The 20,766-nt window shown below is 40.3% G+C and overlaps 1 protein-coding gene across 1 annotated transcript in view; it reads left to right on the forward strand.

The window, feature by feature from the left end:
* The window catches only part of ANKRD42 (ankyrin repeat domain 42), a 56,263-nt gene extending 36,993 nt beyond the window's left edge, over window positions 1–19,270 (forward strand). The window contains exons 9-10 of the mRNA XM_029956912.1: window positions 841–1,016; window positions 19,140–19,270. Of these exons, the coding sequence (XP_029812772.1) occupies window positions 841–1,016; window positions 19,140–19,270 (307 nt within the window). The remainder of the gene's footprint in view (window positions 1–840; window positions 1,017–19,139) is intronic.
* The last annotated feature ends 1,496 nt before the right edge of the window (window positions 19,271–20,766 follow it).

The following is a 20,766-nucleotide window of genomic DNA, read 5'->3' on the forward strand; positions in this document are numbered from 1 at the left end:
GTTTATCTATACAATGGAATACTACATGGCAATGAGAAAGAATGAAATCTGGCCATTTGTAGCAACGTGCATGGACCTTGAGGGTGTTATGCTAAGTGAAATAAACCAGGCAGAGAAGGACAGATACCATGTGTTTTTAGTCATGGTAGAACATGAGAAACTAAACAGAGAACCATTGGGAGGGGAAGGGAAAAAATAGTTAAGGAGAGGGAGGCAGGCAAACCAGAAGAGACTTTTAAATACTGAGAACAAACTGAGGGTTGATGGGGAAGGGGGAGGAGGGAAGGGGATGATGGTCATGGAGGAGGGCACTTGTGGGGATGACCACTGTGTTATATGACAATAAGCTATAAATATCAAAATAATAAATTTCAAAGTCATGCCATATCTTGGGTTGAGGAAGGATGAAAATTAAGGGGGCTAGAGCTACATAGTTACCCTAAATCTGGAAACAGAACTAGTTCTGCAATCTAAATTAGGCCATCCAAAAAGGTAGTAAATATAGCTAACAAATAGGGTAGTTCTGGGCTTTCTATTCAGTTGACCAGCAGTGTCTGGGGCACACCACATATTCTCTTGATATAGGGTCCCCTCTCCCAGTTGGATTTTTGCCAATACAATTTATGAAATAGCCTTTACTAGGACTCTTTGTCCTTAGTGTCCAGTAACTCTTTGAGCTGGATATGTCACATTATCACTGACCTTCAGCTACAGTTTTGCTCCTTTATTGGGAGATGAGTTGGTGGCATAATATACAGAGTGTAATTTGCTAAATTAAGTGCAAACCGTCATTTCAATTGAAGATCGTGGGTCTTGTTAATTACTGATTCTTTCCTACAGGTTTGCCCATTTAGCTGCCGTAAAGCTGTTAGAGGGGCTACAAAAATATGACTTGGATGATGACAATGAAATTGATGAAAATGATATGAAGTTTTTCTTAAGACATGGTGTTGAGGGGAGCACTGATGCCAAGGATGATTTATGTCTGAGTGAGTTGGATAAGACAGATGCCAGAAGTAAGTGTGCCAACTCTGTTTTGATTTATTGTTTAAGAAATACCATAGCCAGTTTTTACCAAAAATCCGGAAGTTATTCTAAAGATAATTGTCTGCAAAGAAAAATACTTTGATATTGGGGGGCGGAGTCAGACTATTACAATTGTTTGTGGTAGGGGTTTCTGAACACGTAAAGAGTGTAAGAGGGGTGCCTGGGTGGCTTAGTTGGTTAAGCATCTGAATCTTGGTTTTGGCTCAGGTCATGATCTCATGGTTTGTGGCTCTGCGTGCACTCATAGCATGGAGTCTGCTTGGGATTCTCTCTCTTTGCCCCTCTCCCACTCATATATTCTCTCTCTCTCTTTCTCTCTCTCTCTCTCTCTCTCTCTCTCTCAATCTCTCTCAAAGTAAATACACACACACACACACACACACACACACACACACACACACAAGAATGTAAGACATGATCTCTGTCCCTCAAGGAGGAAAAAGTTATAAGGAGGACAAATTACTTAAGTGGGTCATAGGAAACAGGGAAATGAATATCTCGAGGATTTCCATGGTTAGTTGGCGAATGATTTTTATAGATTAATAACAGGAGGTATTTATTGAGTGTCTACTGTGTGCCAGACACTGTTGTACATATCAATGAAACAGTGAATGATACAAAATCCCTGCCCTGCTAGCAACTTTCATTCTGGTGGTGGTTGTGGTGGTGGTGGTGCTGTTGGTGGTGGTGGTGAAGGGCAGGTGACAAGTAGCTGATAAGAAAATAGGTCCACAAAGAAAATAAGGTATAGTAGTGCCAAAGATAAGATTGCTAGTAGAGGGCATCTCTGAGGGGGTGACATTTGAGGAGAGACCTCTGGAGTGAGCATTATTAAGACCTTGGAAGAACATTCCAAGCAGAAGGAGCTGTATGTGTAATGGCCATGGGGTGGACTTGAGCTCAATAAGTGTGGCTGGAGCACGGTCAGCAAGGAAGCGGTAAGAGATCAGGTTGGGGACACAAGCAGGGGCCCAGTTGGATCATATAGGGCCTAATTAGGATTTTATGGTTATTTTTTTTAATTTTAAATAGAAGCCACTGGTTGGGTTTGAGGTGGGGATGATTTGATCTGTATTTAAGAGCAGTATAACTCTAGCTGCTGGGTGTAGAGCAGACTCAGAGGTAGGGAGAGCCCGGCACTTCAGGTGGGTTATGAATGTGCAGGAAGAGAACACACTCACCTGCCAGTCTAAGGTTAGATGAAGTTTTCAATCTAATTTAAATTTGCTAAGGATGCTAAATTAAAGTTGTACAAGAGCATATGCAGAGTGTCTGCACAAATTTCCTGGGCTCCAGGAGTCCCTGCTCTGGACCTGGAACTACCAGTGATGCTGCAAAGAAAGCTCCATGCTGGTTTTGTAGCCTTTTTATTTTTTTAAAGGAATTTTCTTAAAGTTAGTTTATTTTTGATAGAGTGTGAGCAGGGGAGGGACAGAGTGAGAGGGAGACACAGAATCTGAAGCAGGCCCCAGGCTCTGAGCTGTCAGCACAGAGCCTGATGCGGGGCTCGAACCCATGAACCGTGAGGTCATGACCTGAGCTGACGTTGGCCGCTTCACTGACTGAGCCACTGGGCGCCCCTTAAAGGAATTTTTTGAAGGTTATTTATTTTGAGAGAGCGAGAGCAGGGGAGGGGCAAAGAGAAGGGGGAAGGAATCCTAAGTAGGCTCCGTACCGTCAGCATGGAACCCAATGCGGGGCTTGAACCCATGAACCATGGAGCCTGCTTGGGATAGTCTGTCTGTCTGTCTGTCTCTCTCTCTCTCTCCCCCCCTCGCCTCCCCTCTCCCCCTCTTTCTTCCCCTCTCTGCCTCTCTCTCTTTCTCTGCCCTTCCCTTGCTTGTTCTCTGTCTGTCTGTCTTTCTCTCTCAAAAATAAATAAACTTAAAAAAAAAAAAAAAGTGAGTAGAGTGTGGGCCCTGAGTTCGGACATCAGAATTTCACCAGTTTTAGCTGTGTTAATTTCTGCATCTCGTTTCCTCATCTATAAAAATGAGAATGTTATAATGTCATCCCCACAGAGTTAAAAAGATTAATGTTCTAGAGAATGGGAAGTGCCTAACCCATAATAGAGGCTCATTAAATGTCTCTTCCCTTCCTCTTGATCTGTGGAAAGTATTTTTGGTTTGTCAGGCAGGAACAACTAGTTGTTCCAAAGCTACATTCTCTAAGGAAAATTTCTAACTCCTGTCTAGGTTTTTAAAAAATAAAAATTAAAAATTTCTAATAGAAGTATAGTTGATTTATAACATTAGTTTCAGGTGTACAACATAGTAATTCAACAATTGTATATGTTCTGAAATACTCACCATGATGTGTATTACTCTATTATTGATTATAGTCCCTCTGCTTTACTTTTCATCCTGGCAACTTATTTACTTTATAACTGGAAGTTTGTGTTTCTTAATCCTAAACACCCATTTCACCCATCTTCCCACTGTCCTCCCCTTTGGCAACCACCAGTTCTCTATATTTATGAATCTGTTTCTCTCTTTGTTGCTATTTGTTTGCAGTTTGTGACAATGTGAATATATTTGGAGGGTATTATGCTAAGTGAAAATAATCCAGACAGAAAAAGACAAATACCATATGATTTCACTTGTATATGGAATCTGAAAAACAAAACAAATGAACAAAGAAATTTTAAAAAATTGTTAAGAGCTCCCAGAACATTGTCAGGCAGATCATTACTCTCCAGGGGATGGTGAAAGCCTCTTCCTGGTGAATGCAAGCAAGTAAAGACCTGAAGATGCTGATATCAGGGGCTCCCAACAAACAGTCCACCTCGATCACCCTGTAGTGAGGTCAGAGTTAACGATCCCTTCAGAATTACAGATAGCTTTATTGAGATATAATTTACATACCATTCAACTTACCAACATCTAAGGCCCACAGTTTAATGCTATTTAGTATATTCATAGATTTGTGCAACCATCACCATAGTAAAATTTTAAACATTCTGTCACGTCCAAAAGAACCCCCACACTCCATAGTAATCATTCCCCTTTACCCCCGCTTTCTTCTCCCTTCCCTCCAAACCCCATCACTTGGTAACTCGTTACTGATTTTCTGACTGTATAGATTTGCCTATTCAGGACATTTCGTATTAATGGAATGATACATATGTGGCCTTTTGAGACCGCCTTCTTACTCTTAGAACAGTGTTTTCAAGGTTTAAATATCGTGTACCACGTATCCGTACTTCATTCCTTTTCATTGCCAAATACTGTTATTATATGAATATACCACATTTTATCATCTGTTCACCAGTTGATGGACGCTAGAGTTGTTTTCATATTTTGTCTATTAAGAATACTGTTGCTGTGAATATTCATGTACATGTTTTTGTGTGGACATATATTTTCATTTCTCTTGGGTATAAACCTAGGAGTTAGTTGGAATTGCTGAGTCATTTGGTAACTCTATGTTTAACATATTGAGGAACTTCCAAACTGTTCTGGATCATTTAAAATTCCCATCAACAACGTTTGAGGGTTCCATTTTCTCTACATCCTTGCCAGTACTTACTATTGTTTCTCTGATTGGTTAAAGCTGTTCTACTGAGAGTGAAGTGGGATCTCATTGTCATTTCTTTTTTTTTTTTTTTACATTTTGTAATTGAAGTAAATTAACACACAAAGTTTTGTTAGTTTCAGGGATACACTGTAGTCTACGGCCGTACCACCCTGAACGCGCCCGATCTGGTCAGGGGCACACTACATCTACTCGAAAGTTCTATATATTACCCATTGCTTACCATGATAAATGTGGTCACTGTCTGTAATTGTCAAACATTCTTACAATATCATTGATGATATTCTCTACTATACTCTTCACCTCTGTGACTTATTTTATAACTTAAAGTTTGTACCGCTTAGTCCCCTTTATTTATTTCACCCATGCACCCACCCGCATCCCATCTGGTAAACACCAATTTGTTCTCTGTATTTAAGAATCTGTTTTTGTTCTCTATATTTAAGAATCTGTTTTTGTATGTTCATTTGTTTTTTAGATTTCAAAAATAAGTGAAATCATGTGGCATTTCTCTTTCTCTGTCTAGCTTATTTCACTTAGCATAATACTCTCTAGGTCCATTCATGTCACAAATGATTACAAGATCTTATTTCTTTTTATGGCTGAGTAATATCTCATTGTATATGTAAATTATAGCTTTATCATTCATCATTGGACACTTAGGTTACCTCCATATCTTGGCTATTTTAAATAAGGCTGAACATACATAGTGGTGCATATATCTTTTTATTAGTGTTTTTGTTTTCTTTGGGTAAATACCCAGTAATGGAATTACTGGATTTAATGGTATTTCTATTTCTAATGTTTTAAGGGGCCTCCATACTGTCTTCCACAGTGGTTGCACCAGTTCACAGTCCCACTAACATTTCACAAGGGTTCCCTTTTCTCCACATCCTGTCAACACTTGTTATTTTTTGGTCTTTTAGGTACTAGCCATTTTGACTGGTATGAGGTGATAGCCAATTGTGATTTTGATTTGCGTTTCCCTTATGATTATTGATTTTGAGCATCCTTGAATATATCTGTTGGCCAACCATTTGTCTTCTCTCAAAAAATGCCTACTAAGATTCTCTGTGTATTTTTAAATCAGATTTTTAATCAGAGCTTTATAAGTTCTTTATATATTTTAGATATTAACCCCTTATTGGATATATCATTTACAAATATCTTCTCTTATTCACTAGGTTGTCTTTTTGTTTTGTTGATGGTTTACTTCACTGTGCAGAGGTTTTTATTTTGATGTAGCCATAGTATTTAATCTTTGCTTTTGTTTCTCTTGCTTTAGGATACCTGTCCACAAATTATTATGCTATATTTTTAAAGGAGTTTTATGGCTTTATTTAGGTCTTTAATATTTGAGTTTATTTTTGTATATGGCATACTAAAGTGGTCCAATTTCATTCTGTTGCATGTAGCTATAATGTTTTCCCAGCACCATTTACTGAAGAGAATGCCTTTTCCCTTATTCTTGCCACCTTTGTTTTAGAATAATTAAGTGACCATAAAAACATGGATTTATTTCTGGGCTTTCTATTCTTTTGATCTGTGTGTCTATTTTTGGGCCAGTTCTTATTTCTACAGTTTAGTAGTTTATATTGAAATCTAGGATTCTGATACCTCCAGCGTTGTTGTTCTCTCTCAAGATGGCTTTTGCTACTCAGCATCTTGTGTACTTACATACAGATTTTAGGGGTATTTGTTCTAGTTCTATGAAAAATACTATTTATGTTTTGATAGGGATTGCTTTGAGTCTGTGGATTGCTTTGGGTAATATGGGTATGATAGATTAGTTCTTGCAGTCCATTAACATGGTATGTCTTAACATTTGTCAATATCTTTCTTCAGTGTTTTATAGTTTTCAGTCATTTGCCTCCTTGGTTAAGTTTATTCCTAGATATTCTATTCTTTTTTGGTGGAATTGTAAATTAAATTGTTTTCTAATTTCTCTTGCTGATATTTTATTGTTAATGTATAAAGATGGAACTGATTTCTGGGCATTAATTTTGTATTCTGCAACTTTTCTTTACTTCTCTTTCTTTTTCTGAGAGAGACCAGGAGCGTACACTCCTGTGGGTGCATGCACATGTGTGCAAGCAGGGAAGGGGCAGAGCGAGAGGAGAGAAACTCTTAAGCAGGCTCTGTATCCAGTGCAGAGCTCTGTCCAGTCTGGATAACAGGACTGTAAGATCACGACGTGAACCCATATCAGGAGTTGGATGCTCAACTAGCTGAGACCCCAGCAACCTTTCTGAATTCATTTATTAATTACAATATTTTTTTGATGGAGTCTTTAGGATTTTCTCTGTAGAGTATGTCATCTGTAAGTAGTGACAATTTAACTTCTCCTTTAATCAATTTGGATGCCGTTCATTATTTTGTTGTCTGATTGCTGCAGCTAGTACTATGTTTAATTAAAGCAGTGAGAATAGACGTCTTCATCTTGTTCTTGATCTTAGAGGGAAAGCTCTGAGTTTTTCACTGTTGACTGGCGAGCTAGGAATTTATGACTTTTATCATATTTAGGTTTGTTCCCTCTAAACTCATTTTACTGAGTTCTTAAAATTTTTTTAAAATATTTATTTATTTTTGAGAGAGAGAGAGAGCATGAGTGAGGGAGGGGCAAAGAGAAAAGGAGACACAGAATCCGAAGCAGACTCCAGGCTCTGAGCAAACGTTCAGCACAGAGCCTGACACGGGGCTCGAAACCACGAACTGTGAGATCATGACTTGAGCTGAAGTCAGACGCTTACCCAACTGAGCCACCCAGACGCCCCGAGAATTTTTAAAATCATGAAAAAAATGAATTTTGTCAAGTGCTTTTTCTGCATTTATTGAGATGATAGTCTGATTTTTAACCTTTGTTATTTCTTTAATGTTTTATTTATTTTTGAGAGAGAGACAGAGACAGAGTGAGCAGGGGAGGTTCAGAGAAAAAGCGAAACACAGCATCTGAAGACAGGCTCCAGGCTCTGAGCTGTCAGCACAGAGCCTGATGCGGGGCTTGAATCCATGAACCATGAGATCATGACCTGAGTTGAAGCCAGACGCTCAACTGACAGAGCCACCCAGGCGCCCCTCCTTTGTTTTGTTGATGTGGTGTATCATGTTGATTGATTTTCACTTGCTGAACCACCCTTGCCTCCCAGATTAAATATCACTTATCATGGTGAATGATCCTTTTATTTATTTATTTATTTATTTATTTATTTATTTATTTTTATTGTTTATTGTCAAATTGGTTTCCATATAATACCCAGTGCTCTTCCCCATAAGTGCGCTCCTCCATGACCATCACCCCCTTTTCCTTTTCCTCCTCTCCTTTCAGCCCTGAGTTTGTTTTCAGTATTCAAGAGTCTCTCATAATTTGCCTCCCTCCCTCTCTGTAACTCTTTTTTCCCCCTTCCCCTCCCCATGGTCCTCTGTTAGGTTTCTCCTGTTCTCCTGTTAGACCTATGAGTGCAAACATATGGTATCTGTACTTCTCTGCCTGACTTATTTCACTTAACATGACTCCCTCAAGGTCCATCCACGTTACTATGAATGGCCAGATTTCATTCTTTCTCATTGCCATGTAGTATTTCCTTGTATATATAAACCACATCTTCTTGATTCATTCATCAGGTGATGGACATTTAGGCTCTTTCCATGATTTGGCAATTGTTGAAAGTGCTGCTATGAACATTGGGGTACATGTGCCCCTATGCATCAGCACTTCTGTATTCCTTGAGTAAATCCCCAGCAGTGCTATTGCTGGGCCATAGGGGAGTTCTATTGATAGTTTCTTGAGGAACCTCCTCCACACTGTTTTCCAGAGAGGCTGCACCAGTTTACATTTCCATGAACAGTGTAGGAGGGTGTCCGTTTCTCCTCATCCTTACCAGCATCTATAGTCTCCTGATTTGTTCATTTTAGCCACTCTGACCAGCATGTGGTGGTATCTCACTGTGGTTTTGATTTGTATTTCCCTGATGATGAGTAACACTGAGCATTGTTTCATGTGTCTGCTGGCCATCTGGATGTCCTCTTTGGAGAAGTGTCTATTCCTGTCTTCTCTCCATCTCTTCACTAATTGTTTTTCAGGTATGGAGTTTGGTCAGTTCCTTATAGATTTTGGATACTGGCCCTTTATCCAATATGTCATTTGCCACTATCTTTTCCCATTCTGTTGGTTGCCTATTAGTTTTCTTTTTTTTTAATGTTTTATTTTATTTTTGATACAGAGAGAGAGACAGAGCATGAGAGGGGGAGGGGGAGAGAGAGAGAAGGAGACACAGAACTGGAAGCAGGCTCCAGGTTCCGAGCTAGCCGTCAGCACAGAGCCCGATGTGGGGCTCGAACCCACAAACATGAGATCTGACCTGAGCCGAAGTCGGAGATTTAACCGACTGAGCCACCCAGGCACCCCCCTATTAGTTTTCTTGATTGTTGCTTTTGCCATAGGAAAGGAACCTCTTGATGAGGTCCCAATAGTTCATTGTTGCTCTTGACTACCTTGCCTTTGGGGATGTGTTGAGTAGAAAATTGCTGCGGTTGAGGTCAAGGAGGCTGTTTACTGCTTTCTTCTCTAGGATTTTGATGGATTCCTGTCTCACATTCAGGTCCTTTATCCATTTTGAGTTTATTTTTGTGTATGGCGTAAGAAAGTGGTCTAACTTTATTCTTTGGCATGTTGCTGTCCAGTTCTCCCAGCACCACTTGTTAAAGAGGCTGTCTCTTTTCCATTGGATATTCTTTCCTGCTTTGTCAAAGATTAATTGGCCATACATATGTGGGTCCAGTTCTGGGTTCTCTATTCCATTGGCCTATGTGTCTGTTTTTATGCCAATACCATACTGTCTTGATGATGACATATTTGTAGTAGAGGCTAAAGTCTGGGATTGTGATGCCTCCCCATTTTGGTTTTCTTCTTCAATATTACTTTGGTTATTTGGGGTTTTTTGTGGTTCCATATGAATTTGAGGATAGTTTGTTCTAGCTTTGAAACGAATGCTGGTGGGGCGCCTGGGTGGCTCAGTCGGTTAAGCCTCTGACTTCAGCTCAGGTCAGATTTCACATTCGTGGGTTCGAGCCCTGCATCAGGCTCTGTGCTGACAGCTAGCTTAGAGCCTGGAGCCCGCTTTCAGTTCTGTGTCTCCTCCTCTCTCTGCCCCTCCCCCTCTCATGCTCTGTCTCTCTTTGTATCAAAAATAAATAAAACATTAAAAAAAGAGAGAAAAGAATGCTGGTGCAATTTTGATTGGGATTGCATTGTATGTGTAGATTGCTTTGGGTAATAATGACATTTTAACAATGTTTATTCATCTAATCCATGAGCATGGAATGTTTTTCCATTTCTTGGTGTCTTCTTCAGTTTCTTTCATAAGTTTTCTATAGTTTTCATCATACAGGTCTTTTACATCTTTGGTTAGGTTTATTTTTAGGTATTTTAATGTCTTTTGGAGCAATTGTGAATGGAATCAGTTTTTTGATTTCTCTTTTTGTTGCTTCATTATTGGTGTATAAAAATGTTCTAGTAGGCTTCTGGTGGAGTCTGTTGGGTTTTCCATGTAGAGTATCATGTCATCTGCGAGAAGTGAAAGATTGACTTCTTCTTTGCCAATTGTGATGCCTTATATTTCCTATTGTTGTCTGATTGCTGATGCTAGGACTTCCAGCACTATGTTAAACAGCAGTGGTGAGAGTGAACATCCCTGTCGTGTTCCTGATCTCAGGGGGAAAGCTCTCAGTTTTTCCCCATTTGAGGATGACATTAGTTGTGGGCTTTGCATAAATGGCTTTTATGATGTTTAAGTAAGTTCCTTCTATCCTGACTTTCTCAAAGGTTTTTATTAAGAAAGGAGGCTGTATTTTGTCACATGCATTTTCTGCATCTATGGACAGGATCATATGGTTTTTATCTTCTCTTTTGTTAATGTGATGTATCACATTGATGGATTTGCGAATATTGAACCAGCCCTATAAGGTAGGAATGAATCCCACTTGATCATGATGGATAATTCTTTTTATATGTTGTTGAATACGATTTGCTAGTTTCTTGTTGAGTATTTTTGCATCTGTACTCTTGAAGGATATTGGCCTGTAGTTCTCTGTTTTTGTTGGGTCTCTGTCTGGTTTGGGAGTCTGGTTTGGGAATCAAAGTGATTTTGGCTTCTTAGAATGTGTTCAGAAGTGTTCCTACTATTTCTATTTTTTTGAAATAGCTTGAGAAAGATGGGTAATAACTCTGTTTTAAATGTCTGGTAGAATTCCCCTGGGAAGCCATCTGGCCCTGGACTCTTATTGTTGGGAGATTTTTGATAACTGATTCAATTTCTTCACTAGTTATGGGTCTGTTCAGATTTTCTTTTTTTTTTTTAATTTTTAAAAATGTTTTATTTATTTTTGAGACAGAGAGAGACAGAGCATGAGCGGGGAGGGCAGAGGGACAGACACAGAATCAGAAGCAGGTTCCAGGCTCTGAGCTGTCAGCACAGAGCCCAACGTGGGGCTCAAACCCATAAACGTGAGATCATGACCTGAGCTGAAGTCGGAGGCTTAACCGACTGAGCCACCCAGGCGCCCCATGTTCAGCTTTTCTACCTCTCCCCGTTTGAATTTTGGTAGTGCATGTGTGTTTAGAAATTTGTCCATTTCTTCTAGACTGTCCAGTTTGTTGGCATATAATTTTTCATAGTAATCTCTGATGATTTCTTGTATTTTTGAGGGATTGGTTGTTATAGATCCATTTTCATTCATGATTTTGTCTAATTGAGTGTTCTTTCTTTTCTGTCTGAGGATTCTGGCTAGAGGTTTATCAATTTTATTTTTTCAAAAAAATAGCTCTTGGTTTTATTGATCTGTTCAACTGTTGTTTTAGATACTATATTGTTTATTTCTGCCCTGATCTTTATTATTTCTCTTCTTCTGCTGGGCCTGGCGTGCTTTTGCTGTTCCCCTTCTAGTTCCAGTAGGTGCTCTGTTAGACTTTGAATTTGCGCTCTTTCTAGTTTGTTGAAATAGGCCTGGATTGCAATATACTTTCCTCTTAGGACTGCCTTTGCTGCATCCCAGAGAGTTTGGATTGTTGTATTTTCATTTTCATTTGTTTCCATATATTTTTAAATTTCTTCTCTAGTTGCCTGATTGGCCCAATCATTCTTTAGTAGAGTTTTTTTTAACCTCCACATTTTTGGAGGCTTTCCAGACTTTTTCCTGTGATTGATTTCAAGTTTCATAGCATTGTGATCCAAAAGTGTGCATGGTATGATTTCAGTTCCTTTATATTTATTGAGGGCTGCTTTATGCCCCAGTATGTGATCTGTCTTGGAGAATGTGCCATGTGCACTCGAGAAGAAGATGAGTTCCCTAGCTTCAGGATGCAATGCAGAATTCTAAATATATCTATCAATTCTTTCTGTTCCCATATGTCATTCATGTCCGTTGTTTCTTTAGTGATTTTCTGTCTTGTTGATCTCTCCGTTGCTGTAAGTAGAGTGTTAAAACCCCCTGCAGCTAGCATATTCTTATAAATAAGATTGTTTCTGTTTGTGATTGTTTTATGTATTTGGGAGCTCCTGAATTCAGCACATAGATGTTTATAATTGTTAGTTCTTCCTGATGGAGGACAGACCTTGTAATTATTATATAATGTCCTTCATATTTCTCCATCCCCATATTTTCAACCTGAAGGTGTCTTCAGGTCTAAAATGAGTTTCTTGTAGACAGCAAATAGATGGATTTTTAAAAATCCATTTTGCTACCCTGTGTCGTTTATTTGGAGCATTCAGTCCATTTACATTCAGTGGTATTACTGAAAAGTGTGGGTTTAGAGTCATTGTGTTCTCTGTAGAGTTCATGTTTGTAGTGGTTTCTCTAGTACTTTGTATTCCTTACAACATTTCCCTCATAGAGTCCCTCTTAGGATTTCTTGTAGGGCTGGTTTTGTGGTGATGAATTCTCTCAATTTTTGTTTACTTGGGAAAGCCTTTCTCTCTCCTTCTATTTTGAATGACAGGCTTGCTGGATAAAGGATTCTTGGCTGCATATTTTTCCTGTTCATCACATTGAAGATTTCCTGCCATTCCTTTCTTGCCTGCCAATTCTCATTAGATAGGTCTGTATCCACTCTGATAGGTTTCCCTTTGTATGTTAGGGCCCATTATCGCTAGCTGCTTTCAGAATTCTTTCTTTATATTTTGCCAGTTTCACTATATGTCATAGTGAAAGTCAATTCACATTACGTCTTAGGGAAGTTTTCTGCGCCTCTTGGATTTCAATGGCCATTTCCCTCCCCAAATTGGGGAAGTTCTTGGCTATAATTTGATCAAGCACCCCTTTAGGACCTTTTTCTCTTTCTTCTTCTTCAGGTATTCCTATGATACAGATACTGTCCCATTTGATTGTATCACTCAGGTCTCAAATTCTCCATTCCTGCTCCTGGATCAATTTGTCCTCCATTTCTCGGCTTCCTCTTTTGCTATAACTGTGTTTTCTAATTCACTTATTCTCCTCTCTGCCTCTTCAGTCTGTGCAGTGGCCGCCTCCATTTCATTATGCACCTCATTTATGCCTTTTTTAACTCACCACAGCTATTTTGAATGTCCTTAGTCTTTGTAATTAGCTTCTCTTATGCTTTTTTCAAGCCCAGTGATTAATTTTATGACAATTATGCTAAATTCTTTTTCAGTTTTGTTGCTTATGTCTGTTTTGAGCAGTTTTGTGGCTATGACTTCTTCCTGGAATTTCTTTAGAGGCGAGTTCTTTTGTTTTGTCATTTTGGCTAGTTTTCTGTCTCTTATCAGTTTTAAAAGCTCTTTATGCACTGTGCACCTGTTGGTATTGCTCTACTAAAGGAGGCTCATTGACTGTCCAGGGCCTCTCATTTCAGGAAGTGTTCTTTTAATGGTGTCTCTCAGTTACTCTTATTGTGCCTTTGATTTTTTTATTTCCCTACTCAGCAATATTTGAGACTCTCCATCATGTGTACTTTGGCTTGTTTCTTGAGGTAGCCCTGAAAAGGAAAACAGACAGACAAACACACAGGGAACAAAAGCAGGCAAATGCAGAGACAAGTCATATTAACAAGCAAACCAAAAGGGGAAGGTAGAAAAGAAAAGAAAGGAAAGGAAAAGAAAAGAAAAAAAGGTCAGAGGACAGAAACAACAAAAGACAAAGGATAGTCTGAGAGCATAAAATCTGTGGAGGGGAGAGATAAGAATGAGATAAGAGAAAACATATCTGCATGGCAACAATTATCTAATCACAGCAGTGCCTCAATGTTGGTCTTCCCTGGACTCCAGGGGGGAAAAGGAGAAAAGAAGGAAAAAGAGGAAAGAAAAAGGAAAAATGGAAAAAAGGAAAGCAAGCAAACAGGCAGTTCTCCAGTGTGGATGGGCGTGGTTTGGTGTAGGTAGGCCAGGTCTTGGGATCTGCTCTCTGAAGCCCCGCTTTGGTGGTTGCTGGGAGAAGAATGGCTGCGCCTCAAGCCCTTCTCTGTTCATGAGTTGCAAGCCACTCGGTGAGCACTTGGGATACGTGAGCAACCTGGATGGGCACACCACCAAGCCTAAGGGAAAATAAGCCCATGAAGGGGGACGAATTTCTCTCCCTGCGTCCAGAGCTTATATAAGGGATGATAGTATCTCTCTCAGTCCTGGGCTGAGGTTTTTCTTTTCCCTAGAGACCACTCTGTGAGCGTTTTCAGTCTCTCTTTCTCTTCCCCTTGGCTCTCCTCCACTCTCCGCAGTTCTGCACTGCAGCGGGCGAAGTGGCCCTCGAGGGCCCTGCACCGCCACTCTGAGCGCTCTCCCCAGCGTTGGGCTGGGGCTCTCTCCCCTCAGAGCCTCTGACCCCAGCCGTGTTTTATTTCCCCAGTTTGCACTCACTCAGGCACCTATGAGGCTGTCATCAATGTGGATTCAGTGTTTTCCTCCCACTCCTGCTGATCAGAGTATTGTGGCTTTAGTCCTTCTCAGTTTGATAGTTGCGGGCAGGTGGAGATTACAGAGCTCCCTACTTCTCCACCATCTTGCCCCTCGCTCCCTCCTTTTAATGTATTGTTCAGTGTGGCTTGCTAATATTTTGTTGAGAATTTTTGCATCTGTGTTTATCAGAGATATAGGCCTGTAGTTTTTGTTGTTGTTGTTTTTATTGTTGGTTACTTGTTTTTTATAGGGTTTCTTTTTGGTTTTGGTGTCAGGGTAATGCTGGCTTTGTTGAATGTGCTTGGAAGTTTTTCTTCCCTCTATTTTTGGGAAGTTCGAGGAGAATAGGCATGAACTCTTGTTTAAATGTTTAGTAGAATTTGCCTGTGACTCCATCTGGTAATAGACTTTTGCTTATTGGGAGTTTTTTTATTAACAGTTCAGTTTTATTACTAGTAATTGGTCTGTTCAGATTTTCTGTTTCTTCCTGATTTAATTTTTTTTTGTTGTTGTTGTTTATTTTTATTTTGAGAGAGAGAGAATGAATGAATATGAATATGAACCTAGAAGGGTTAGAGAGAGAATTCCAAGTAGCATCTCTGTTGTCAGCACAGAGTCCCATGTGGGGCTTGATCTCACCAATTGTGAGAGATCATGACCTGAGCTGAAATTAAGAGCCAGATGCTTAAGTGACAGAGCTACCTAGGCTGTTTTCTTCCTGATTCAGTTTTGAAAGTTTATATGTTTCTATAAATTTATCCATTCCTTCTAGGTACTTTGCTGGCATGTAATTTTTGGTAGTATTCTGTTATAATCCTTTATATTTCTGTGGTGTTGGTTACCATTACTTCTTCTTTTTCTTTCTTTAAAATTTTTTTTACTGTTTTATTTACTTTTGACGGGGGAGAGGGTGATCAGGGGAGGGTCAGAGAGAGGGGGAGACACAGAATCAGAAGACAGGCTCCGAGCTAGCTGTCAGCACAGAGCCTGACGCTGGGCTCGACCCCATGAACTGCAAGATCATGACCTGAGCCAAAGTCGGATGTTTGACCAACTGAGCCACTCAGGCACCCCATTTCTTCCTTTTCATTTCAAATTGTATTTGTTATAATCCTTTATATTTCTGTGGTGGTGTTTACTGTTACTTCCCCCTTTTCATTTCAAATTTTACTTGTGTCCTCTCTCTCACTCGTTGTTGTTGTTGTTGTTGTTGTGGGAGTCAGGCTATCAATTTTACCTTTTCAGACAACCAGCTCTTAGTTTCATTAATCTTCTTAATTTTTTTTAGTTTCTGTTTCATTTATGTTTGCACCAATCTTTATTATTTCCTTTGTGTACTAACTTTGGGCTTTGTTTTTTTTTTTTTTCTGATTCTTTTAGTTAGATTATTTATTTGAAATTCTTCATGTTTCTTGAAGTAGGTTTGTTTCACTATCAGTCTCCTTCTTAGAATTGCTTTTGCTGCATCTTGAAGATTTTTGACTGTTGTGTTTTCATTTTAATTTGTCTTCTTTTAAAAAATGTCTTTGATTTGTGGATCCATTGGTGGTTTAGCCTCCCCATGTGTTTGTGGGTTTTTTCCCAGTTTTTTTCTTTTGAGTTATTTCTTGTTTCATAATGTTGTAACTGAAAAAGATGATGTGATTTCAGTCTTCTTAAATGCTTTGAGACTTGTTTTGTGGCCTAATATGATCTATCCTGCAAAATGTTCCATATGTACTTGAAAAGAATGCATACTCTGTTGTTTTTGGAAAGAATGTTTTGTATAAACCTGTTAAGTATATCTGGTCTAATGTGTCATTGAAAGACAGTGTTTCCTTACTGATTTTCATCCTGGATGATCTGTCTATTGATGTAAGTGGGGTTTTACAGTCCTGTACTCTTTGGAGCACTTAGGTGGCTTAGTCGGTAGAGTGTCCAACTCTTGATTGCAGGGTCATGAGTTCAAGTCCCATGTTGGGCATGGAGGCTACTTAAAATCCTCTACTCTTACTCTATTACATTTCTCCCTTATGTCTGTTAACACTTGCTTTATCTATTCAGCTGCTGCAGTGTTGTAGGCACAGATATTCATATTTATTATATTCTCTTGACCTGTATTGACCTGCTAATTATTATGTAATGCCCTTGGTTTCCTCTTGTTACAGTCTTTATTTGACTTTAAATGTTTGTTTATTTTGGGGGAGAGAGAGAACACGAGAGAGCACATGCATGAATGGGGGAGGGGCAGAGAGAGAAGAAGCGAGAATCCCAAGCAGGCTCTTCACTGTCAGCACAAAGCCCAACATGGGCTTCATCCCATGAACTGTGAGATCATGATCTGAGCTGAAATCAAGAGTTGGATGCTTAACTGAGCCACCCAGGAGGCCCAAGAGTCTGTTTCTTGGTTTATCTCTCTCTTTTTCCCCCTTTGCTTCTTTGTTTAATAAGTACCATATATGAGTGAAATCATATGGTATTTATTTGTCTCTTTCTGATTGATTAACTTCACTTAGCAGTATACTCTAGCTCCATTCATACTGTTGCAGATGGCAAGATTTCATTCATTTTATTTTATTTATTTAATTATTTTTATTTTTGAGAGACAGGAGAGACCGTGAGCAGGGGAAGGTCAGAGAGAGAGAGAGAGACAGAGACAGACAGAATCTGAAGCAGGCTCTAGGCTCTGAGCTCGCTGTCAGCACGGAGCCTGACACGGGGCTCGAACCCACGACCTGTGAGATCATGACCTGAGCCAAAGCCAGATGCTTAACTGACTGAGCATTTTTAATAGAAAAGAAATTGCAAAAGCTACTATGGTCTGTGTCCCCCCAGCCCCAGACCAAATTTATATATTGAAATCCTAATACCCAGTGTGATGCTCTGAGGGTTTGGGGCCTGTGGGAGGTGATTAGGATGGGTTCAGAGTGGGATGAGTGCTCTTAGAGACCCCAGAGAGCTCCCTCACCCCTTTAACCCTGTGAGGACATAGGGAGAAACCCAGGCGCCCTTTGTGAGGATTAAAATGTGTACGAAACTTAGTGTTGGGTCTTGCACATCACAGGCACTCCAGAAATACATAAGAGCTCTTTTTGTTTTTGTGAAAAGTTTCTCCTTTGTTGAGTTAAAAACCTCTCTTCCTGGAGGTAATCTCAATCCTTGCTCTTAACTCTGATGACCCCATAAAACAGCTCTTTCAAAACATAGCCTTTGGATATTAAAGAATTATTATATGAGCTAAATAGCCACAGTTCTTTTGATCTTCTGTAGTTTCTCTTTTTCTTAAATTCTATTTGCTTGCTGCTGGTTATAGTGGTTCCCAAACCTGTCTGCTGATCAGCATTGTCTGAGGGGCTTAGTACCAGTACCCGAAGCTGTAGGTCTGGTATTGGCACAAACATGTACATTTTTAAAGAGCGCCCCGATTCTGATGTATGCAGCTTTGAGAGAGAAATCCGCGTGTTAAGTGTTAGGGAGAAGAGGCTATGACTTGCTAACCTGGTCCTGTAAAGCAGGGTTTTTCAACTTCTGCACTATTGGTATTTTTGGCCAGATGCTTATTTGATGAGGGAGATTTTCCTGTGCATTTTAAGATTTTAGTTTCATCCCAAGCCTCTAGATGCCAACAGTCTGTTCCTTTCCAAGTGTGACAAACAAAAATGTCTTCAGATGTTGCCAAATGGCCTTTGGAGGACAGAATCACCCAAGGTTAAGAACCATTGCCACAAGGATAGAAAACTCAGTTTTGAGGGCCACCTGGATTGTTCAGCTGGTTATGTAACAGACTTTGGCTAAGGTCATGGTCTCGTGGTTCGTGAGTTGGAGCCCCATGTCAGGCTGTGTGCTGACAGCTTGGAGCTTGGGCCTGTTTCAGATTCTGTGTCTTCTCTCTCTCTCTGCCCCTTCTGAGCTCAAAGTCTCTCTCTCTCTCAAAAATAAACATTAAAAATTTTTAAAAGAAAAGAAAAAACTCTTTTGGTGGTTAGAGAATAGCTAACAGCAGCTCTCAAAACTTCCTTTCTTCAGTATTCTCTTGTATAAACAGATATTACAAGTGACTAATGATAAAATTAGGGGGCTGTCTCTCCTGGGCGGGCCATTCAGTTAAGCATCTGACTCTTGATTTCAGCTCAGGTCATGATCTCACAGTTCATGGGATTGAGCCCCACATGGCGCTCCTTGCTGACAGTGTGGACCCTGGTTAGGATTCTGTCTCCTCCTCTCTCTCTGTGCCTCCCCTTCTTGTGTGCTCTCTCTCTCTCTCTCTCTCCAAATAAAGAAATAAACTTAAAAAAATTGGGGTGCTGGGTTAGACCCGTTTTACTTCAAATAAATCAAGCATATTTCAGTTTTTCTAATTTTCTTACATATAGTAGATTATGTGTGGTCTCATAATACCCCACTAATCCTAGAGACGGCCGTGTTCTTTAAAGCTTCCTGTTTGTAGTATTAATAACCAATAGCAGGAAAAGAGTCCTCCACTCAGGTACTTCACTGCTCGTTCACCCTAATCTTCTGTTACTGGTCTTCATCCTCCGTCTCTGCCCTCTCCCCACTGCACCTCCTCCCCGAGTGCGGAGGCACTGGCTCCAGAAGCACCTGTTTGAGGACCAGCATCTTGTGAGCACATGGGCTGTTACCTGTCTAAACAAAGTTCTGTTCAACTTTGTCTTGCAGTGAGAGCTTACAAGAAAATTGTTGAACTGAGACACATGCTGGAGATTGCTGAGAGCAACTACAAACATTTGGGAGGGATAACAGAAGAGGATCGAAAGCAGAGGAAAGAACAGCTTGAGTCGGAAAAGTAATGTCCTCAGAAACATGATGGTTTGCTTTGGTTCCCTTTATGCCGTGTGTGGGTTCGTTTCCATCCTCACCAAGGGGTGTAAGCTCCCAGCCAGTTTTTCTCTCAGCTCCCAGATGGAGAAGGTGATAAGGTGATTTTTAGCTGTGGTGAAGTACACATAACACGAAAGTATCATCTTAACCATTTCTGAGTGCACAATTCAGTAGTGTTAAGTACTTTCACACTTGTGCACAACGGATCTCCTGAACTCTTTTCATCTTGTAAAACTGAAACTCTAAAGACTTATGTTCTTTCTTGAGACCACATCTACTTTGAATTTATCAGCCAACAGTTTCGAACCGTTCCTGTCAAACTGGACTGATTACTCATAAATCTGAGACCTGCTCCTGCGCTCCCCGACTGTCCTGCCCCATCAGAGGATGCGGTCGCGTCCAGGGGCTGTGAACGGTGGCAGAGCTGGCCTCCCCTGTCACTGCCTGCGCCCCGGATGGCCTCTCTGCACATTTGGTGGTGCTGGAGTAGAGGCTGCCTCAGGCTCACTTCCTCCCACTGCCTCTCTGCCCTTCTCAGTGGGTGGGGAGCAGAGGGAGACAGGACCGGGGCATCTGGCTTAACCAAAACACGGGTCTGTAAGGAGCAGCACACACGGACTCTGCTTTCCCTGACCTTTTCTTTGCTTGGGTCTCTTTCCCTCACACTCTGAAGACCTGTTTCCTTTTCCTCCACCCTCTTCTCCATGTAGCCTCAGAGGCCTGGTAAATATATGCAGAGTAGTGTCTAAATCTTTGATAAGGATTAATGTACTTCCTCTCCCTAGGTACTTGGGAATTTAAACTGAAGTCAAAGCCTTAGGCCAAAATACTGTCTTAGTGGGATTTTAGACACTAGGAAGCTGTGGCAGACCAAAAAATAAAAATAAAGTTTAAAAAAAAGGATTGCTTTTTAATTAGAGGTCTTTTTGGTATCTCAGCTGTTAGCTGCCTCTACATTGATTAGAAGTGTTTGGAGATGTTGAATATTTTTATTACTGACCTTTGCCTCAGAGCCTGGCTAAAAGTCCTTGTAGTCTGGAATGTACTTCACACTGGAGCATTTTTCCCCCTAGATAATGAGCTTTAAATTCTGGTTTTCTTTGCTTCCCTACTAGGTAGATGAGAGCGTCTCCGGCTGCTGGTGTTACTTCCGGGCACCACGGTGCTGGGCACTAGATAAGCCGCTTAGACACGTCACCCCACGCAGCCTGCACGGGGCCAGGAGCTCTTGTCTTACGACGTGAATGGGAAGCCAAGACTTAATGTAGAGGGGAAGTGAGTCAGTCACATGAAGTCACAGGGCAGGAGAAAGGATGGGAGGTGGAGTCAGGATTTGAGCCTCAGTCTATCTGACTCCAAACCTGTTATCTAAGATGATTATAATTTTAACAGTCTTTAATGGAACTTTTAACCCCGATGTTCACATTTCACTATAGAATGGTTATACTACTGATGTGATTTTGAA

Source organism: Suricata suricatta, chromosome 11, assembly GCF_006229205.1.
Source record: "Suricata suricatta isolate VVHF042 chromosome 11, meerkat_22Aug2017_6uvM2_HiC, whole genome shotgun sequence".
NCBI lineage: Eukaryota > Metazoa > Chordata > Mammalia > Carnivora > Herpestidae > Suricata > Suricata suricatta.